This window comes from Echiichthys vipera, assembly GCF_963691815.1.
Source record: "Echiichthys vipera genome assembly, chromosome: 3".
NCBI lineage: Eukaryota > Metazoa > Chordata > Actinopteri > Perciformes > Trachinidae > Echiichthys > Echiichthys vipera.
The window spans coordinates 16,391,648-16,413,146 of record NC_139828.1 but is presented as its reverse complement, the minus strand read 5'-3'; the positions used below and the strand labels follow the sequence as shown (position 1 = coordinate 16,413,146).

The window sequence follows — 21,499 nt, the reverse complement described above, 5'->3', positions numbered from 1 at the left end:
TGGCCAACGAGTAAAACAAAATCTCATTTTAACCTCAGAAGAATCCACAAGATAAAAACTTTGAACAAGGAAATCTAAAGTTTGCAACAGGAGTATTAGTGGTGGTTGTTGTTGTTACTAAAGCAGTAGTAGCAGAAGTATTATTAGGCACAACGCAAGTCAGTCTAAAATATTGGTTTCCAGCCTGTGACTCCATCATCAGATGAAGGCCTTAAAGTGGTAAATTTTACTGTACAGAGAACTGATAAGTCTAATAGAGTGCATAGTTACTGTTGCTAGTGTATAAGTCTGTCATGATGTCCCAAATGATCGATTACGTAACGTTAACATACAAGGTAGAACCATAAAATGCTGCAACATTAAGACAAGGACAAGATACTTAACTCCCGGCGTTGCCATTCAGTAATCTGTAAATACATCCATCATTTTACAGAATAACCTATTAATATCGTGTGCTTAGCTAATCAAATCGTATCGAAAAAGTATAAAGGGCGTCAACTCAAATCACAATAGCCTGTACGTCTATGTCTATGTGTTTATTTCTCCACACCCCAGCTAGCTCGATGTAGCTACCTGGCTAACATTAAAGTAAATCAGCGGCACAGGTCGCTTGAGAGTGGTAATTTAGCACCCTGTAAGCTATAATATATGTTTACTTAAATATGGGTCTATTTTTTCTTTTACTAGGGCAAAGGCTATGTACACAATGCAGGAAGCTAGCTTCGCCGTCCTCAGCTGTCAAAATGAACAGCTAACACAGCTAGCATCTGCTAACGTTATTGCCTTTGTTATTTATTAAATGTTAAACTTACCAGGCAGCTTTACTCCCGACACGCAGCATGATGCTGTTGTCAACAGCGGGTTAATTCAAATCTCTTCCAAAATCACTCTTTAAGCACTTTTTAATTCATCCTTCCAAATGGTACACATTTGCTTGCCTGTTTTGGCAGCTAAGTAACTCGTTAGCTAAAGGACACACACAGCACTGACAGTCCACTTCCTGTGAACGGTGCTACTCTCAAATTAGCACTGACACAAAACGCACAAGTGAATTGGTTCCTATGTCTGGGCCAATGGGATAATATTCAATGTCATCATGATAGTAAAATAATCAAATTAATACCGTCATAGGACAATGAGCCACTAGACATAACACTTAAATACTGCAATGTAGGCTACATGTAAAGCTAAAATGACTTCATGTCACCCCTGCTTTAAAGGTTGAATATGTAAAATCTTTATGAAAAGCTATATTTAAAAAAAAAAAAAAATACACCCAAGGGGCGTTTTGATGGGCACAGAATGAACGTATTGCTTTTTCCATAAACAAAATATATGTAGTCTGAATTAATATTGATTTATTTATTTTTTTTTTACAGATCTGACAATGACTTTCTGTCACGTTCTGTTTCCATGGTACCAGCCAAAAGCGGTTGGCATTGCAGGCTACCAGGGTTGTCTGTTGTTGGGTGCAGCTACTGTAGGCCGGCACTGGGAGTTTGCCAATCCTGCAGTTGCTTATTTGTCCCAGCAGCTGAGTGACTAGAGACAGGCAAAAATGAGTCAATATAGGCCAAGCATTCACTCGATGTACTGGGACAAAGGAGTTCAACAGCATTAAAACGTATGCTAAAATGGCTTTGTTTCTCCTTGATCGGTAAGCTAACTTTCATGTTTACTTAGCTGTAACAGCTAATGGTAACAATCAGTCAAACTCCTCTGCAATACTTATTTTTATGGTGCGATTTGCAGGAGGGGATGAACAGGCTCAAACAGACTCCGGTCTCCTGTAGGCTTCCGGGCCGGGTCTGATCAACCTGGCAACCCGACTGCCGGAATTATTTTTTGTTGGTGCGATTACAATCTTGAGACACTAGATGGCGGTGTTCTGCTCATTCTCCATATTCAACATTTAAGCTTGAATTGTGAGTAATTCTCTCAAGCAAAGGGCACATATAAGGTAAAAAGTAGACACTATTTTGTGTTCTACCTGTTAGTTGGGGCATGAACATGGGCTATATTGATAACGTGATAAAGAAACACTGATAAAGATGTAATTTGATTAACATGATGTGATGACTGTTACAGCTGCCCCTGTAACATGATGTCCAGTAAATATGTAAAGAAATGTCAGCAGTTAGCTGTATGACTTTAGCAAAAGGCTATCCATGCAGATGGAAGTACTTGATGCATAGGCAAGGTTTTGCATGTCTCACAAGATAATCCAGAAGTGGGTGTCTGGTCTAACTTTCAAAATAATTACAGGAATAATATAGTTGTGACATCTCAACTGTGCAGAAGTCCCGATGGCTCAAGTAAAAGCAAAGTTCCTGAGCAGAGGCTGTGTGCATTTCTCGGTTTTGAGCATTTTGATACTTAAACAGTACTTATATTCAAAAAGACTTGAAAATCTCACTTTTTACAAGATATGATTTTTACATTTTGTTAACAGATAAACTCCATGAACACTACTTTGAATTTCAAAGTTGCAACTAGAGGCCTGCTAAGCATTCTTTACATATAACTAATACTTTGCAGCAATATGGTATCCCATTCATGGACAATGGTAACAAATGACTCAGACGTGCAGCAAACTATTTTGAGAACATTTATTGAAAAGAAAGAAATCAAGATAAATCTGAATTACAATCCTCAGGGAGAAAGAAAGAAAAAATAAATAAAAAATAAATTAAGTACAAAAAGTACACCTCTGCCAATAAAAACAACACATATATATACCCAAGATGAGCCTCTTGTGAGGTGTGGGAGCTGCAAATAAAGCACACCATATAAACTGTACTGAAAAAGCAAACAGATGGACTAATAAAACGTTTTTGCCAACAGTATAGTTTCATTCAGTTTGGGTATCAACTTTTATTATTTTCTTTATTCATTACAAATAGACACATTTCCCTGAGGAAACAACATCCACAAGGCTTCATATACTCAGTGGCTGAATCAATCTGAATGCCATTTGATGGTTTGTTTAAATACATGATGTGAGCAAGAGGCCAATGCTAACTGTCAACAGTCGGTATATGTTGTACCTGTAGAAGAGCATAGAGGTTTCAGCATAGAAGCCATTGCTTGGACATAGCTGTGTCAGAATAAAGGCAAAACTTTAGCGTAGAAGACCAGCAATAGCTTTATTTACACTTTGCACGTCATTAAACTGATACGTTTTCTGTATCAAGGTGCAATTATGACGCAGCTGGGACAGAATCATTTTGCCCCTAGCAGCAATATAATCAATCAACTCAATCAATAGGCTGCTGATAGAGCAGCAACGCACATTCTTTTTGCCAATTACATTTGAGTTTTACATGGATGCAAAAGATCTTTAATATGTTCTAGACAAAGTAAAACATGTACTCTGGATGATCAAACAGAAAATGAACATGATTGTCTGACGATGCTCAAATTCTGAATTCGCTGAGAAGAGGTGCCAAATATACTACACCAGTTGAATTCCCTTCTTGTGTCAGTTCCTCGATATTACACAAAGCATTGAGAAAAAAAAAAGAGGCAAAAGAAAAGCTGATCTACTTTAAGAACCTGCACAGACAAATGTTTCCATTCGTTCAACATTCTTAAGTAGACATGTGCTGCATCGTGTTTACCCAAGAACAATTTTGATCCAATCATACTTCACAATAACTGATTCAAATTGTGAAATAAATGCCCAGGATTCATGCCCAAATAAGGAAGATCCAAGCTAATGCAACTCCATAACAAAAGTATTATAAGTACAAATAAACCCAACAGACAATACAAATCAAAAGTAGACAGACAACTGATTGTAACAGTACCAAAATAGTAGAAAAAGACACACCAGCCCTTTGATAATCCAAAAACCATTAATTTTTTATAACTAAATCTTTAGACTTATGCACACACTAGAAATGTACATCTTATATATACAGATAGAATAAAACCTCTATTATTATTATTATTATCATTATTATTACCACCTTTAAAGTCCATTTCTTCTGAGATGAATCAGATTTGACAGGACCGAACACAGGCTTCTTTTTTCAAATACAGGTGTGATGAAAAGTCTTTGGGAAAAGAAATCAATAACCATAGTATTGCATTACATTAAATTTTGTTCTTCTCACAACATTCACTTTTAGCCTCAGTAGGTTATCTAGAGCGAAATAATAATAAACCCTGAAAGCAAATATAAAAAGAAAAAATGCCACTGAGTATTCAGAGGCGTAGAAACCCACGTGGACCGTATTTTAAACAACATATCTGAATATTTCCACAAATTGGCAAAATAATTTCCTTTTGAGCCACGTTATGCATTTCTCACCAGTTTCATCTACCGTAATATATTCTTCTTCTCACACTGATAATATACCCCTGAAATACTATAACAAAATACTATGACTTTGCTAATTAAATAATGTATTTGAGCTAGTCATAAAAACAGAATAGATCTCAAGTTTCATATTTGTAATATTAAAAGCATCTCAATAGACAATGGCTTTTCGGAACTGAGCAAATTCAGACTTGTCAATGCTGTTACTGAGGAAGTCTTGTGTTTTTTTTCCCTACATTAATAAAATCATTTTTAAAATCAATGTACAAGCTAAATGCCACGTCATACATGATTGAGTGTCACTAAGAAAGCGCTGTTACCGGATGTTTGGGAAACAGTTTGCTTAGTTTTGTCAAGGAGCAAGAGTAACATTAGATTTAGTTTGACATTCTTTTAACATGGTGTCTTATAACGACTGATGAGCACTCTGAGAATACATAGGGACACACTATTTTAAATTATTAATATACAGTTCATGAAAGGCAGGCTGATAGGCAGAGTATACAGTTATACCGGCATTGAGAACCAGCTCCATGTATGTTGGTGTTGCTTTAAAGTGATACTCCATCCTAAATCGACTTTTTGAGGGTCTAACACTATCCAATGGCTTTTAAAATTTGGCTGTAAAAGGTTTTTCTTCTCCTTCCAGCGGACTTGGTCAGAATTTAATAAAAATTGTACCAATTTTCATGGCTGACAGAACATACCAAAGTCCAAATAAAAACTCCTCAATTCATTCCTGCAGTTTACATTTCTTCTGTTAGCTTAGTACCAAGTACCACTAGAATCACAACTTCTCCAGGCAAACGATACGGTCATTTTTGTACCCAGATCTAGAAAATAAATGACTATTTCTATGGTTTTGCTTGCCACCAATCACCACAAGCACTCTTTGATTATTGCGATGTGTGATTGACCCATATAGTCTTTGGTGTGAAGTCAAGCGAGAAGAACTTGACAGAGTTTGCAGTTCAGCGTGCTGAGATGCCACCAAAATGTTCAAAAGTATCAAATGAAGTACTCTAATGGTATAGGTAATACTTTGAGGGTTCTGGAAACGATTCCCAGCCCTAGCCATTATTGTGATCTATCTAAACTGAATTTTTCACAGTCAGGTTTTCATTGAGTGAGTTACACTTTTTACAGCCACATTCAAAGTTTACAGAGAGTGAGTGTTTGATACTTAAAGAATAGATTTTGGGGAGAATCAATTTCCATGTTAAAGCAAGATAGGTGAACATAAACTGTAGCCCTTAACTCACTATGCAGGTAATGTGTAATACATGAATACAAGTGTGTATGGTAATCAGCATTCATCCCATGCAGAGCGTGTGTGTGTGTCTGTGTGTGTGTGTGTGTGTGTGTGTGTTGCATGAATAATTTGAAAGCACAGCAAGCTGATGTGATGCACAATGCCAATCCTGTCTTCCACCTCTAGCAAGTCTTCCATAGGAAGAAGTGTAGATTTTTAAGAAAATAAATGTAAGTAGTGCTGCTGGCTTTATGGAGCCAATCTGGCGTAAGTTTGTAAATGTAGGATGTTTCAATTTGTTTTGTTGCATGCATGTGTTTAACTGACCATGATAACCAGCCTCTTCTTGTGCAGAAATGTTAATGTTCCTTAATTCTACATAAATGCTGCCTTTGTAGTAATATTTCTAGTGTTGCAACCATCAAGTCTTCAGCACAAGACTTGAGCTGGCTTCATGCAAGTCTTGGTATGTTTTTGATGTCTCCTGTGTGATGCTGACAGGACAAGACTCACAGATGCAAAAACAGAAGATTAAAGGTTTATAGCCATGCTTGAGGTCCATGAGGTGTAATGCTCATTACACACTAACATGCTAACATTGTATGTTAGCATGTTACATTTGCTTTGTGAGGATTAATGAGAAATTCAGTCAATAGCTTTAGAGTTATCTTTTTATGAAGTGTTGATGAGCGGTCGGTGCTCTGTCACCAATGGATCCACAAGCATGCCTAAAAAGCTGAGATGAGAATTATCCATTTGTTTTTGTGTTTTTTTTTCCTTCAGTTTTCATTTTTCTACAGAATAACATCTTTATTTAAAAACCCTAAATGGAGGTCCTGCCACAGGTCCCAGCCTGTGGTTGAGAGAAGATGAGCACATCTGTCTCTCTCATTGTTTTCTTTAAGTTTACTTTTTACAAGCCATGATGTCTGACTGGGAAACCTTTGGCCAAATTATGAGGAAAATGCTACCCTCAGATTATCTCTGAGGTTCACCACTTTGTAATTTCACTCATCAATCTGATCCATCACTGTATTTTCTGATTAAGGCTTGCAATTTTAAAAGTACACTTTCCTTAAAATTGAACTTGCCTACTTATGTCAACAAGTCATTTTCTAAATTTCCAAGCATTTAAACTGAAAGTATATGGGGACAACAAAATGCTTTTCAGAGAGGCCATTCCACATCAAGGCGGATGACAGCAGAGTTACAAATACTTTTAAATGTGTCCTGTCAGCTCTGGAAAAAAAACATGAATATTTTCAGACTTAATGTGCGGTTTCCGGACCTTATAAAATCTGTAAATGCCCCATTTAATTTACCTAGTGTTCCAGACCTGTAGCATTGGCTCTTGACAGGCATTAGACAGACAGGCTTATTTTTCTGTACTTGCAAATGTGAATATGAACTTTTGCCTGGGGTGTGCTAGTTGACTGAAGCTGTAGCATAATTCCCAATCTTCTACAACTCAGTTTGCTTGAAAGACTATTTAGACACTGGTATGAGTAATTTAATTAATCCCTGGGGGGCGATGATACGCTTTAAAGCTTTTCATTTTGGTTATGGCTCTATGATATCCCATGAGTGCTTGCACAAGTAGTAATGCTAGCTTATTAAATGACTCTCTACATGTAAATAGATGTATAAGATCACTACATAGTAGCAATCAGGCTGGCCTGCCCACAGGAGGGGTAGACCTGTGAAACAAGTTCCTGTATAAACATCCTCAAAGAGAGGTGATGGCTGCTCAGAAATACAGAGCGTGACTGCTTTTAAAAACTGTATGATCAGATCTTACCGAGTTGGTCAGTGAAACCTCATTTTTCATCCTCTTCCTCAAACTAGTCTACTCTCTTTACTGAGCAACTCTTTAATTTGCCATTTAAGTAAGGAACGCTGAACAGAGTATTACACCATCTTACTCTTCGTCTAAAATTGACATATAGTACTTGCTAATGAAATCTGAAAACACTGTAACATGACATTTCTGACAAGACATGTATGTTACAAGCTAACTCTTGATGTGGAGTGGGACAGGATAGTAAAACTGTATTGGCGGTCGATCTGAAGAGGTCAACTCACATTTTCGACCACATTTTCCAGCCTGGGTTGAATGCTGCTCAGCTTTGGTGAAAAGACATTGCAATAAGGACTGGGAGCTACGTTGAATGTTACCGATGTTTAAATGGAATTTAATGACGAGCAATAGAGACCTGAGAGCACGAGAGCGGTTGAGCCAGAGAAAGCAAGTTGCTGAGAGAACTGAAGCTTTACTTGGTACTTTTGTGTAAGTTTTGCAACGTCTCTGAACTACAGTATTAACTGCAAGTCTCCATGAACCGTGACAACAAGCAATTATCCTGTGACAATTGTATTTAAATAGGTTGAATGTGCGTTCACTGAACACGCTTCATATGCATACAAGTCCCCTGTATGAAAGGGATAGATTACATACTAAATTTCTGTGGGGGGTGCTAGGAGTTGGTCATGATTTGATAGGTGGACCCATTTTCTGGCCGGGACTTGGCTTCGGTGGTGGTGGTTGGCTTTGGAGGCCAGTCGGGATCCACACTCAGCTCCTGGGCCAGATGCATATAGCGAGCCTTGGGTGCCATCTTGCTTGAGCAGCACAGCCGGGACAGACACTTGTAGGCCTGCAGGTCAATGCCCCCCTGAAAATACCACAACCCCCCAAAAAAATAACATAAAAATACAAGAGAAAGGAGAATAAGGGGGATGAAAGGTTCCATGAACTGGTGTAATATTTTGTTCAGGTTTTCTAAAACGCTTTTACTGATCAATGCAAGTCTGATAGTGGCATGCCAATGTAACGTTTGCATTCAAAATGTAACACTGGAGAGGAGCCATTTGCATGGAACACATGTTTTTACACTGGTAAATTGCAACAAGTGTTCATGCATGCAAGTCAAAACAAAATTCAGCATGATAATAGTCTGAAGGAGTTGGCAGTAGACGGTTTAAAGACTGAGCCCACTCCCTAAAATCAAGCTCATGGAGTCAAAGATCAAACAAACAAAGGATTCCACAGCAGGTAAATTAGTCAACATTTTTCCTTAACATTATATTGGAAAAGACATTTTAAGGCTAGTCTGCTTTGATTTTAGATATACTGTACTTGATAGGAACCACCAACAGCTGTTATCTAGGACCTAACAGGGAAACTAAGTTCAGCAAATAGAGCTTAATACTAGCTTAACATCCTTGCTAGAGGTGGTAAATGCCTTCAGAAAGGTAGTTCTATGGTTGCGAAAGGAGGGGTAAGCATTACTCACTCACTTCATCATAAAGCTTCAAAATAAACCAATTTCTTACAGCCCAGTCATAAACCAATTGTCTCAGTTTAAATGTGTTTAATAGAGACCACTTGTAGTTCTAACTTTGAAGATAGCTCTTCGATTTCAGCAAGAATGTTATTAAGTAAAATATTTGTCTTTAAGAAAAGTTATGAAGTTTATCTCGGATATAACGGAGCCAGACAAAAGAATGGTTCGGTTAAAATTGCAACTCTTATCAAGCCCTCAACAGAAGGCCCATCAGAGTCACACAAAGAGAGGACAGGTCAGAATGAAAATGATGTCTCGCACATGCATGTCTTGGTTAGAAGTTACAATAGAAAGGTGTGCTCCGTAACATTAGAGAAAGAAGTAGGGACACAGAGAGGGAACACCACACAAGAGGAAAATGAAAGGGCTAGAGAAGAACGTGTCAGATTTTCCCAACCTGTGGTGTCGGGGCGACAGGAGTGATGCCATAGCTGCCCTGTTTGTCTCGGCTGAACACAAGCTTCCATAAGACGATGTCAAGGATGAAGGTCTATGGAATAGCGTAGTGGGCAGGGGAAAGAATTAAAGAGAGGCTAATTTGATTTCACATAGCTTCTGCGTTGTCCTTAATTGTTTTTGCAAAGCCACAATGTACCAAAGCTTTAAAGCTGGAGTGCAGAACTGCCACCGAAACCAGACACCACAACTCCGGCATACTGAATACAGAGAGGTTTCCCCTGGTGGCGATAAGCTTAATCAGCATTGGCTGAACTCCGTTTGGCGAGGGTTTGGACGTAACGGCCGTTCAAGGATATGTTAAAGTTCCGCACTCTAGCTTTAAGTAGTCATGTGTGGCGACCTTTTTCTTCCATCAAGTTGCATGTTAATCATTACGAGTGAGGTTAAAATTTAATCAAAAAAATTAGTAAGAAGAGAGTTTATGGATACTATTTTCTCAAGATACTGCAAAAACTGCAGTAATTGTTAGAAAAGTGCAAAATAATTTTATTAGATCGTTTTTATTGTCTTGAAATGGTGAAAGGAATTTGCACTGTAGGTTTCGGAAATAGCATCATCTAGGGTGTCTGCTAAGCAGTGCATGTATGCAAGGGCGGTCATCTAGAAGGAAGGCAAAGCATAGTAATACTGCTCCACTGAGTGTGGCAAGCCAGCAAAAACTATCCATTGTCATGCAGTAGTACAGCAATAAATTATTTTCTTAAAGAGCATCCTTTTCTCCAAAAACGATGACACAAATGTATGCTGCCTTGATGATTTTCACATTTAACATTTCAAACACACACAAAAAAACTAATAATAATCGGTCACATGCTTTACTGTTAACTATTACAGACATTGTAGTTTAGACATTTTTACTTCACAAATTTAATTCCTCTAACATAACATACAATAAGATTGATCCTGCTGCCCAGCTAAATGAGACAAAGATGAGTACACTGCATGAAAAAACAAAAGCTGAACATGAGAAAAACATCTACCATGTGTTTATGTGTGTGTGTCTTACCTCCACCACAACAGACACCGCAGCATTGACCAAGATGATGAGGAAGAGTTTTACCCTCCATTCGAAAGGGACACAAACAATCTGTACAGTGAGAGAAAGAGATACTCCAACAATAACCATCACAGATTATTAGTATTAAAGAACAATTTTAATGCTTTATTTGTCCGGAAGACTTGAAATAACAGACTAGGACTTTATATTATATCAAAATATTTAAAGAGCATAGAGCAGTAAAGCGATAGGTTTCTTGTGTTTGGCGTCTTCTTACCTCTAGAAACTCGTCAATGCCTTTGACAGGGTGGAACATAATGAACAACAGGAAAACATACAAAATCAAGGCAGACAGCACAAAAGGCCCTGGGGAGAGAAAACACAAACAAATTTACAACATGTAGAGTAAAAGTTACTTTGCATCTATTATAGGACAGATTTATTAAGAAGCAAGTTTCTTACAATTCTTGTAGCTAGGCTGCCTGAAAGGTTTGCCCTTTGAGAAAACGATGGCCACAACGAGATACTGGAAGGAGGAGACATAAAAGAGGCTGGTGTTCTCGTAGTTTTGGATGTTGTGGTCGTCCACTTCTGTGTCATTGTGGTCAGACACGTTAATATGTGACGAATGGTTGCAGGCACTGGGTGAGAGGAGAGAAGAGTTTGATTCAAGAACAATCAAATAACATTCTCAGTCTGTGGTCAAAATGCCGAAATCCATACACGTAATTGAAAGGATATTATGAAAAATATTATCAAATCACACCTAGTTAACAATTATGTTGTGATGTTATCTTTTACTCACTCTGTAAGTGGTGTCCACACTGTGTACCAGGGCTGCTGTCGGACCCAAAGAAATGTAATGGTTTGGAAGCCCAAGCAGATGAGGATCTGGGTCAGCACAGAGAATAGCAGAGGCCCTGAGATCAGACCTGATGGGGGACGACGGGACACCAATTCTTTCCACGCTGGGTTCAGGCTCACTGCAGAGGAGCAGGGGGAAATGATGAAGATGGACAGAAAACAGACATTGTGAGTGAGCCAGGAAGTAAAGATACAGGTCAAGATAAATAAAAAAGGACACAACCATTGTAAACTAAAAATGTATTCCTTCACGAACCAATCTGAGATTTTACATTGTCACACTCCAGCCTGAGCGCTGAGGTCAGCAGATCAAATGCAGGACCAGACTGAAAACCAGAGGGGACCGAGCCTTTTCGGCAGCTGCCCATAGGCTCTCAAACAGCTTGCCCTGACATATTAGATCAGCCCAGACCCTAGAGGTTTTTAAGTCCTTATTGAAGACCCACCTGTTCTTCATGACTTTTAATTCAAGCTGAGCATGACACCCGTCTACTGTTTTTTATGTGTATTTTTTATTCTAGTAGTGTTGTATTGTCTTGCTGAACTGTACAACACTTTGGTCGACCGTTGGTCGTTTAAAATGTGCTCTATAAATGATTGATTGGATTTGAATCAAGTTGCTGTTTATATCCATGTCTGTCCAAACTTACATAATACATATGGTTAAGATTTAATAAAATTTATGAGTGCATTTTTTGTAGAAACGTGGATTCTTCACACACATCTTCAACATGGAAGCACAGAACATCTATACAATCACCACAATTTCACCAATTCAGTATCCAACCAGTTATGGCGTTGAACATTTGTGTGAAATTTTGTTATAACTGGCATTGGAATTCTTGAGTTAAGGCGTAAAACACGTTTTATGAAGTCAGTCACCTTGACCTTTGACCTCCTAAGTCAAATCAGTTCACCTTGAGCCCAAGTGGACATTTATGACCCATTCACAACAATGGGATGGATGGACAGACAACATAATGCCGCTGCACCGGCGACAGCTGTTGCCAAAGGCATTATGTTTTCGGGTTGTTGTCTTCTGTAAAAAAAAACAACAGATCATATCCTTGTTATTTTTCTTATACTTACTGGTAAAGACAATAAGGAGGATGATGGCAATATCGATGAAGAGGAACTGGAAGTCTCCAAGGTTACTGAGGATCTAAGAAACAAAAACATCAGAAGGCACAGATCAGACACTAAGAAGGTTTCTTATTAATTCATCAGATTATATTGATTGTGGAAGCAGATTAACGTACAGAGTAGAGGAGAGTGACGCTGATGTACTGGATGATGCTGTAGAGGGCCATGAACTTGAACACACAGAAGGAAGTGATGAGAGCAGCACGCCCCTCCCTGTAAAAGCAAGTAAACACAGTTATCTCCATCCAACATTAAATCATGTAGCCATAAAAACACAACTTGAATTTATTGTGTGGCAAACAGATAAAAAGAAGGAAAGCCAGACCTGATGAGGCTGGGGACACAGGAGATGTTGGGGGTCCTGGAAGTGAAGGGAGATGCTACAGAGGCCTCAAGCTCTGACAGAGAGATGCCACCATGGGCCCTCTTCAGCGCCTGGATGAGGACAGTGTAAAATTATAAGGTATGTCCAGACTGCGATTAATGAATGTCCATGTCAACCTGTAATTGTCACACTAATAATGACTTTTAAGTGGCTGTACATACCCCACAGTCGTTTGCTCCGTCTCCACACATCCCCACAAAATAGCTGTGAGCAAATAAAGAGGAGCAGTGAATCTGTGCTCAATGTTTCCATGAAATACATAAATATTTTTTACAGTTCTGACTGAAGGCTGATTCTACCTCCGTGATTATTTAACAGACTCTAAGCAGCAAGAAGCATACTGTATATTGTGGATGTAATAAACTCTGCATGACATGTCAGAATCATGTGTTCGACATTAATACTCACTCTACGCCCTGCAGCGCCTCAATGAGCTGGGTTTTCTGGTCTGGGGCCATCCTGGCAAACACTGTCCCATGCAGCACCAGCTGCAAGGCAAAACACGTGAACATAACAACAGAAACATTAGCTATAATGGAGATGACTGTACCCAAAAAACAGTAGGAGCAATGTTAACATTTCTACTCCAGTTACAGAAAAAGTAAAGAGTGATGTTCACTCTCATTTAAGGGACGTCATACCTTTTGAAGCATGTCAGGGAAATGCTCAGAGATGACAGCAAATGATTTTCCGTTCATAGCAAAGTGGTACAGCTCTTGTGTTTTGGGCTCATCTACGTGACACACATCCTCCAGACTGATGTTCACTTCCTGTTTAAGTAATGAGGGTGGATAAGTACAGAAACATTATAACATACAAATATAATTATACATCAATAACTGCTATAAAGCTGAAATACACTTCAAAAAGTGTCTATAAAACCATTTTCTTTAAGACTTTATTCAAGGTAAATTATGTGTAAACCAGCAAAGCATTTCTTGGTAGTTTAAACCAGATCGTTTCTTCTCTCATCCAACTGTCAAAATCCTTTGTGTACTCGTCTTATCAGTAAATTATTGGTTACAGGTGCTTACTGATGGAGTTCTCTCAAAACTAATTTTTAAGTTTGGACTTCGGTATGACATTACTTATCTATATACTATATTAAACTACATACGTTACATTTTGCTTGGCTCTTACTTTGACTGACAATAAGGAAATGGCAGAGAAGTGGTTTTCCCTCCCAATTAACAGGCAGCAGCTCAGAGAGACAGAGGGAGTGGGCCAGCTGTAGATCTAATGTCACCTTTGGGCCAGCCTGGGTAGTCCTGCCTAATATGATACACATGTGCTACATCCTTTTTGAGCTGCTGCCTGGCTTTGATGAGCTGAGTAGAGGCAGGGCAGTGTGTGTGTGTGTGTGTGTGTGTGTGTGTGTGTGTGTGTGTGTGTGTGTGTGTGTGTGTGTGTGTGTGTGTGTGTGTGTGTGTGTGTGTGTGTGTGTGTATGTGTGTGTGTGTGTGTGTGTGTGTGTAAGTTGGTCTTTCTCCATGTGTGCGTTTTGTTTGTATGAGTAATCGTGTTAGCATTAGCCCCCACCTCCAGGCAAGACGTCTTGCTTGGTTTTTCCGCGTATCTCCAAGTGATTTTAGCAGCTTGTCCATCATGGGGAGGGATGGCATCAGCAATGATGACTGTGTCTTGGGGAGGAATCATTCCACAGTCCCGGGCCACAGAGATGGCTGTCAGCATGTTGTCACCTTTAATGTGAATAATACAGCACTCTTTTCTTATTTTGCCAATTTTTCCACTGAAAAGTCAATACTTCTTTTATGATGCTCAGCTCGTATTAGAGCTGGACAAGAGATGTTAACAGTGTGTCTAGCTGAGACACATTTGCTCCTCTCTCATTCTCTACCTTTCTCACAAATACACATACATACACACACACACACACACACACACACATATTATCAGATCCATTCTTGGACAACCCATATTAGTATTTATACAGTATCGTTGGGGATTGATGGTAGGGTGGTGAATAGAAACAGGAAACTTTTATCCTGGAACCCTATACATAAAGAAGGTTTGGGGACATATGGAGTAAGAGAAGAAGAATTAGAAGAAGAATTAGAAGAATTACTTTTATTTTTTATTTTATTTTTATCCCACACGGGGAGAAGAGGATGCCTGGTTCTGAAATGGTGTAATATTGTATGTGTAAAACATGACTCACTCATGAATTACTAAATTAACTTTCTGTGAAGTAAGCCCCAGAAGACAGATGATAAGGTAAAGGCTAAGCAAGGAAGTAAAAACAATCCTCTGGTGGCAACTGTAGTAAGTTCGCTCCAGTACACTAAGCAGCCTAGAAAACTATTAGTTGAGATTACAGGTAAAGTTGAGTAAATAAATACCAGGGGGATTAAATCTTCCGAGTGCCAATATGCAGATTACCAAACTCATTATGCTGCCTGTGTTACATCACTGGTCTTCCTAAAAAGCCTTTAAGAAATTTACAGTTCATTCAGAAAACTGCAGCCAGGATTTTGACCAATTCAAAAAAAATGAATCACATGACCTCTCACCTGCTCGCATCACAGCACTGGCTAATGGATATTTAAGTCATTTCACTCATCAACAACCTTCAACACTCAAGCACATTAATTTATCAGCAACTGCCTTTCTTTTCATTTTCCCAACAAGAACATGCAGATCTTTCACTGCACATCGTTTAGAAGTTCCTAAAGTGTCCTAAAAGAAATCTGGTGAGGCTCCTTTCTCTTTTATTTCTGTTTTAGCAAATTCCCTTGGATTTTTTTACTAACTTAACTTTACTTCTTTGTATCTATATTGATGCCATTTGTGGTTTAGTTAAAGGTCTGTGGAGTGTGTGCATGTGTGCATGGTCTCACCGGTAACCATGACTGTGCGGATGCTGGCTTGGTGGAGGTCCTGCAGCACGGCCGGGGTTTCTGCCTTCAACTTGTTCTGCATGATGATCAGACCCAGGAACTCCATGTTTGCCTCTATGTGATCCCTAGTTCAGAGAAGAATACGTACACATTTTTACTAAATGCACCCATTACAATATAACTGGTATATAATTCGGACTCACATACATTTAATCACATTACTTTTATTTTTAACACTGTAAGTACACAAAAGCCCCTCCATCGAATGTTTGTTTATTAATATGTTTTGGAGCTCTCTGGGTAGGTTTAAAATGAAGGTCAAAGGTAATAATATCAACCACATGCAGAATGCTACCTGTTGATGTTCTGGACTTTGTGCCATGTGAGCTTAGATTCAAGTCGACGATGAGCAAGAGCGATGACCCTGAAACCCTGCTTGGTATAGCTCTCCAAAACCTCTGCAAAGCTTTCTGGAACTGCAAAGACACAGAGAGACATTGAAGAAAAAAGTAAAGTCAGAGAGAAACAGACAACAAGTAAAGACGATCCATCAAAAGTCGTAGAGAGGAGACATTCAGGACCAGGTTTACAGTGGTACCTTTTTCTGTAGCTTGATGTAATTATCGTCTGAAGTTAAACTTTGAGAAATAACAATTTAATTTTCTTACTATTCATCCAATAATATATCAGCCACCAATGTATCATGCATCTCTAACAATAATACTTTTAAGTTTTCACCACCATAGCACTTACAGTAACTTAACACCTCACCTGTCTCTTTCTTGCAGAGACTAGCCACCACTTCTGGCGCTCCCTTCATGTAGGCATCCATACGTTTCTCCCCCAGCAGACGGGCCACCACACACATCCTCTGGAGTGCTGAGGAAAAGGGAAACTGGCGCACGATACCTATCTCATACGCTGACTACACACACACACACACAAACACACACACACACACACACACACACACACACACACACACACACACAACAGTCTTTATCATTGAAGGCCAGGGAGAGGATGAAAATTAAAAATACAGTGTCCATCAGGTATAATGCTAACAAATGACTAATTAGAAAATTACTATTACTTGGATAACTTAATTGTTGGTTGATAAAATCATGACACCTGTACAAAAGATTAGATCCTCAATTATTTTTGATACTGAATAATAAGAAAATTGACTAAGATACTGTCACGTTCAAATGATATCAAAAAGTCGTAGACTTTAACATTAACTGGCTACCATAACATAACACTATTTATGCTCCATTTTACTGCTCTTCAGAATCTAAACTGTTCATTTAGGGGGAAAAAACAGGAATTTAATGAGTATATTTTCAAAAAGGGAACAGGCTACTTACCGAGATCTCATACAGTTCCTATAATGAGAAAAAGATCAGAGCGGGATGAGTCCTTGAGAACACAAAATGTTATGTTGCACTGAGACACAAAATAGCCAATATACTGTATATATATAATTTTTTATATATAAAAGGTAGAGAACGCATAATACAATGTACAAGACAACACCCCAGCTTTAATATTTTATTAATATTAAATTTATATGATTTTAGACATTTCCAAGACCTGTGGTGAAGCTGTGGTTATCTTTCTTAACAACTGGGTTTCTGTTCATACCATGTCCTGTTCTGGTGATACGGCAGGCTCTGGAGGCAACAGCTGTTTTGGGGGTCGAACCACGGTGGGCATGATACGGTTGTGGAGAGCTGTTTCCTCCTCTGTGGCCTCCTCCAGGATCTGGGCAGACAAAGGTTTAGAGGAATTAGGTTTCAGAAAAATGTTGATGCGAGAACAGGAAGAGATATCAAGAATACGTAAAAAATATTTAACATTTAAATATCTTTTAGATTCCGTCTCTCTCTCTCTGCCACACGCTGGTAGCCTGCACATAAGAGGAATCCCAAGTGACTATTTGTCCCTATACACCTTTTTGAGGTTGGTCTGACTAATCACATTCCAGCTGTACTGCCCTGGCCAACATTAGCTTTTAGATGGGTGCAGAACAACTCACCCAGCCTGTAGCCTCAAACATTTTAAGGTCCAACGGGTCTCCAGACAGCTGGCCCTCTATTTTGGTGAGAGAGTGGCAGGTGGCCATACATGCCACAAACTGAGACTTGACAAGATTTTCCTTGTATGCATTTTCCTCTGACAGGTGGAAACTGGACAGGCAGAAAAAACAGGAAAAAGTTTACTCCGACATAAACATTTGAAGAGGCGTGAGAAAGAAACACGGACATTGGAATTTTTATGACGTGAAAAACAGTATTCCATGATGAGAAAAAAATGCTTCCAGAAGCAATGGATTTCAATGACATGTATAAAAAGGTGGTATATTTACAGTGCTCCATTATGCCTATATCTAAACCATTTCATTCATGACAAAGAAATATACACCAAATAATTGCAGAATTAACCACCATTCTAAATATAAGGGATTAAATCATCACTCAATCTTCCTGCATATTACAATATCTGATGAAGAACTATCTTACTATAAACAGATCCACGCTTGATGAATTAGAGTACGGACTTACCTGCCATTCTCAACCCTCTGGACTCCCCATAAGTCTAATCCATCTTCTGTCAGAGTTCCAGTCTAAAAGTAGAGAGTAAGAACAATTTAACAAGGGCCTAATTTTAGAGGGAAGAAATTCCCTGATTACCGATATACTGGCCAATATTGTGATTTTGATTTTTGAAAAATCTCGAAATTATTTTGAATCAATGTGACTCTGCAAAGGTACGCAGAAAGTTGCTTAACAAATAACTTAATTAACAAATATTTAAATTTATTATACATAACACAAACAATGTATTACATGGTCATCCAATTAAAAAAAAATGAAGGCTGAGAAATAAAGAATATATAAAGATAAAATAAATAGCTAAATAAACATCAGTACTGTACAATGCAGTCTTTAAGGTGTAATTCTGGCATATTTGCATTCCATGGTCTTTTTTCAAATACGCCATTTAGACAGTTTTTTTCATTAATCACCTATTAACAGAGAAATCCCGGAGAGTCGCTAGCAGCCAGACATTGCCGACACTGAGTAGCTTGGGGCAGAGCTTGCTAAACCATCCAAAATGCCTGCTTTTAACTACTAATATTGCTCAAAATAGCACCAAACCTCCGCAGTAGCATGTTAACAGTCCCTACACAAAAGAAATGCACCAACAATGTAGTTAGCGAACCCGGAGTTTATTAAAAAAAAAAAGAGGAGGGTTTTACAATGCTATAAGCCTTAGAAGCCGGCTACATCCATATTGAGAAACAGTCTATACAAGTTGAATACCAAATGCACTGGAGTTCAGTTCAAGGAGGAAAGTATCAAACTGATCCGATGTATTTTCATGCCGAGAAAGACCATGGAATGCAAATACGCCAGAATTACACTTTAATCAAAACATCTCCTCTTCAGCAACACATAAGATTAGAGTTGGCTACTTCATCATCATGGAAAATCATGGAGTCAAACAACCACGAGTACTGACCTTGTCAAAGCAGACCAGATTGATTTGACCGCAGATATTGATCCTCTGTGGGCTGATACAGAAAATGCCAAGGTGTTTGAGGCGCCGCTGGGCATACACTATGCCAGCTGTCATGGCAGCTGGCAGCGCCGGTGGCACAGTGATGGTGATGATGTCCAGGGACTCAATGATGATGGTCTTAGCTGGCACCTGGGGCAGGCATTAAGGAAAAAGTCAGGAAACTATTGCATATTTGATAATCACATTTCTTTGATCACCCCTTATACAGCTATAAATCAGCCATTCTAAATCTGATAGGGAATCTCAGTTCATGCTCACTCATTTGTTGAAATCCTGTTTGAGAATCAAATATGTCCTAACATAAGCCACTTTTGAACTGAACATTGTGGTACAGCAAAGTCTTTCAGGGGCATGTTTCTCCTCTGATTGTTCACGTACCACTTACAACGATACCACAACAACCCTGCAATTATATAGCAAGACTTTTTTTAATCTGCTTGTAACTCGCCTTGTTCATGATGCTGAGTACGATGGAGTAGACAAAGCCAATTCCAGCCACAGCCACCAGACACAACAGGAAGAGGTAGGCATCACGGTACAACTTGAAGTCGGTGGGTTTTGGGTAAAGGATGGAGCGCACCAGCTGGCCTTTGGCTGTGCCGAAACCTGGATGAAGAAGTGTTTCAATATTTGATCTTATACTCCTTTCAGACAGGGGCTCAGGTCTATGAACTGTGATGAACAAGAATTAAACTGCAGAGGATGTGATATGATGACTTCCTGAGTGCTCCCTCGCTCCTTTAATGAGCAGAAGTAGAACTTGTGATTTATGAGTCTTTAGACAACAGTTATGTTATCGTATCGTCTGAATCAGTCTCTAGAATTTTAGTCAACTTACTTAAGTATAGCTCACTCCATGCAAGCTGAATTGCCAGCAAGAAACTCAAGTCCTTACTCATGGGGTCAGCATTTACATTACATCAGAGATGCAATTCTCAAAGTTAGTTGTGCCTCTCAGTAAAAAACAAATATATAATAATAATAATAATATAAAATCACACTTGAATACCTTACTTTTTTAGGAACAAAGCTTCAAACAACAAGGAAATTTACACATATTGACAGATCATTCAAACATTAACAGACACACACACCTACCTGTGCGGACCACCACAGCCTTGACCAGTTCGCCTGTGTAGAAGCGGGTCTGGATGACGTTGGTGCCACAGAAGATTGTGTGTCTCTTATGCTCCTCTGTGTTGTAGGAAATGTCAGCCTCCTCCCCTCTCTCCCCAAACAATGGGTTTGGGAGGTTGGTTTTTGTTACAGGAACGCTCTCACCTGATGAAGGGTAGACTGATATCAGGACTGGCTGCTGGGAGATTTATTTGGAAAGCATTTTGCTGTTTGGTTGTTATCTTTTGTTAAGTTTATGTACAAATATATGTACAAATTTCGAAGACAGTCTCTTTCTCTTGAGGTACTTAAATTTTCCTCTAACCTGTGAGCATGCTTTCATTGACGATGCAGGTGCCGCTGACCAGCACGGCGTCACATGGCATGATGGTCCCATTGCTGGGGATGACCATTACATCCCCTGGCACCAGGTCAGTAGACAAAATTTCTTCGATTTCTGGCAGGAAGAGGGTTGCAATGGAGGAGTGGAGAATGGAAATGTGTGCATTAAATACAGAAAGGTTGAGTGCAGTGTGGGTCACAAAACAGAAGATAGAAAATGAAGAGTGCATATTAAGGTGAAACGTGTGTAAATGAGCCAACAGTAGCAGATGGTGGATGTAGGGCTGAGAAAGGAGATACTTTGTGTGTCAGAGCCCTAGAGTCACATCTCTCATTACTCACACCTCTCTAGGCAGCAGGAAAAGAGCTGAGGCATCACAAGCAGGGGCCAGTGCAGTAGATGTATGCATTGACCATAAGTGGTGTACAAATGTCCATGGCAATGTTTCTAACCGATTCTGAGCATGATCCTAATTGTTTCCTTTGGCCAATGGAATGTATTTTAATTGGCTACAGCTGATAAGACACCCGATGAGACTGTCAATGCCCGGGCATCTCTTCTGCCGACATTATCACCCATTCTAAAAGGAGTTCAGATGTACAAAAGCATGTGCAGAACTATTAACCTAGTGTTTATGTCATACATATGCATTGCTCGCTGTCTAACATAGACAAACACTCTCTGTGTGGGTCTGTATTACCCAAACCTAGAAGCCATCTGGAGGAAAGCCAAAGCAGAGTGACTGTGTAACGGAGTCTGGCCATGCACAGAAGCATAAAACTGTTTGTAAAAAAATTTGGTCTAGAAAGCACTCATCAGAACACAAGGG

General features: G+C 39.1%; 2 protein-coding genes across 6 annotated transcripts in view; both read right to left on the bottom strand.

Moving 5' to 3' along the window:
- Positions 1 to 959, bottom strand: part of opa1 (OPA1 mitochondrial dynamin like GTPase) — a 41,139-nt gene extending 40,180 nt beyond the window's left edge. For all 4 annotated transcript variants that reach the window (XM_083939029.1, XM_083939031.1, XM_083939030.1 and 1 more), the window contains exon 1: positions 813 to 959. In XM_083939029.1, coding sequence (XP_083795155.1) covers positions 813 to 841 — 29 coding nt within the window. In that variant the 5' untranslated portion in view covers positions 842 to 959. The remainder of the gene's footprint in view (positions 1 to 812) is intronic.
- A 1,645-nt stretch (positions 960 to 2,604) lies between these two features.
- Positions 2,605 to 21,499, bottom strand: part of atp13a3 (ATPase 13A3) — a 36,385-nt gene continuing 17,490 nt past the window's right edge. The window contains exons 11-34 of one of the 2 annotated variants that reach the window (XM_083940601.1): positions 20,653 to 20,784; positions 20,310 to 20,492; positions 19,660 to 19,817; positions 19,152 to 19,340; positions 18,191 to 18,252; positions 17,665 to 17,815; positions 17,271 to 17,390; positions 16,994 to 17,011; positions 16,398 to 16,551; positions 15,982 to 16,102; positions 15,627 to 15,751; positions 14,308 to 14,468; positions 13,410 to 13,538; positions 13,177 to 13,256; positions 12,930 to 12,972; positions 12,709 to 12,818; positions 12,500 to 12,596; positions 12,330 to 12,402; positions 11,182 to 11,359; positions 10,839 to 11,017; positions 10,654 to 10,742; positions 10,386 to 10,466; positions 9,318 to 9,410; positions 2,605 to 8,248 (exon numbers count right to left, since the gene is read on the bottom strand). In XM_083940601.1, coding sequence (XP_083796727.1) covers positions 8,051 to 8,248; positions 9,318 to 9,410; positions 10,386 to 10,466; positions 10,654 to 10,742; positions 10,839 to 11,017; positions 11,182 to 11,359; positions 12,330 to 12,402; positions 12,500 to 12,596; positions 12,709 to 12,818; positions 12,930 to 12,972; positions 13,177 to 13,256; positions 13,410 to 13,538; positions 14,308 to 14,468; positions 15,627 to 15,751; positions 15,982 to 16,102; positions 16,398 to 16,551; positions 16,994 to 17,011; positions 17,271 to 17,390; positions 17,665 to 17,815; positions 18,191 to 18,252; positions 19,152 to 19,340; positions 19,660 to 19,817; positions 20,310 to 20,492; positions 20,653 to 20,784 — 2,924 coding nt within the window. In that variant the 3' untranslated portion in view covers positions 2,605 to 8,050. The remainder of the gene's footprint in view (positions 8,249 to 9,317; positions 9,411 to 10,385; positions 10,467 to 10,653; positions 10,743 to 10,838; positions 11,018 to 11,181; positions 11,360 to 12,329; positions 12,403 to 12,499; positions 12,597 to 12,708; positions 12,819 to 12,929; positions 12,973 to 13,176; positions 13,257 to 13,409; positions 13,539 to 14,307; positions 14,469 to 15,626; positions 15,752 to 15,981; positions 16,103 to 16,397; positions 16,552 to 16,993; positions 17,012 to 17,270; positions 17,391 to 17,664; positions 17,816 to 18,190; positions 18,253 to 19,151; positions 19,341 to 19,659; positions 19,818 to 20,309; positions 20,493 to 20,652; positions 20,785 to 21,499) is intronic. The other variant, XM_083940602.1, reaches the window with a different exon arrangement.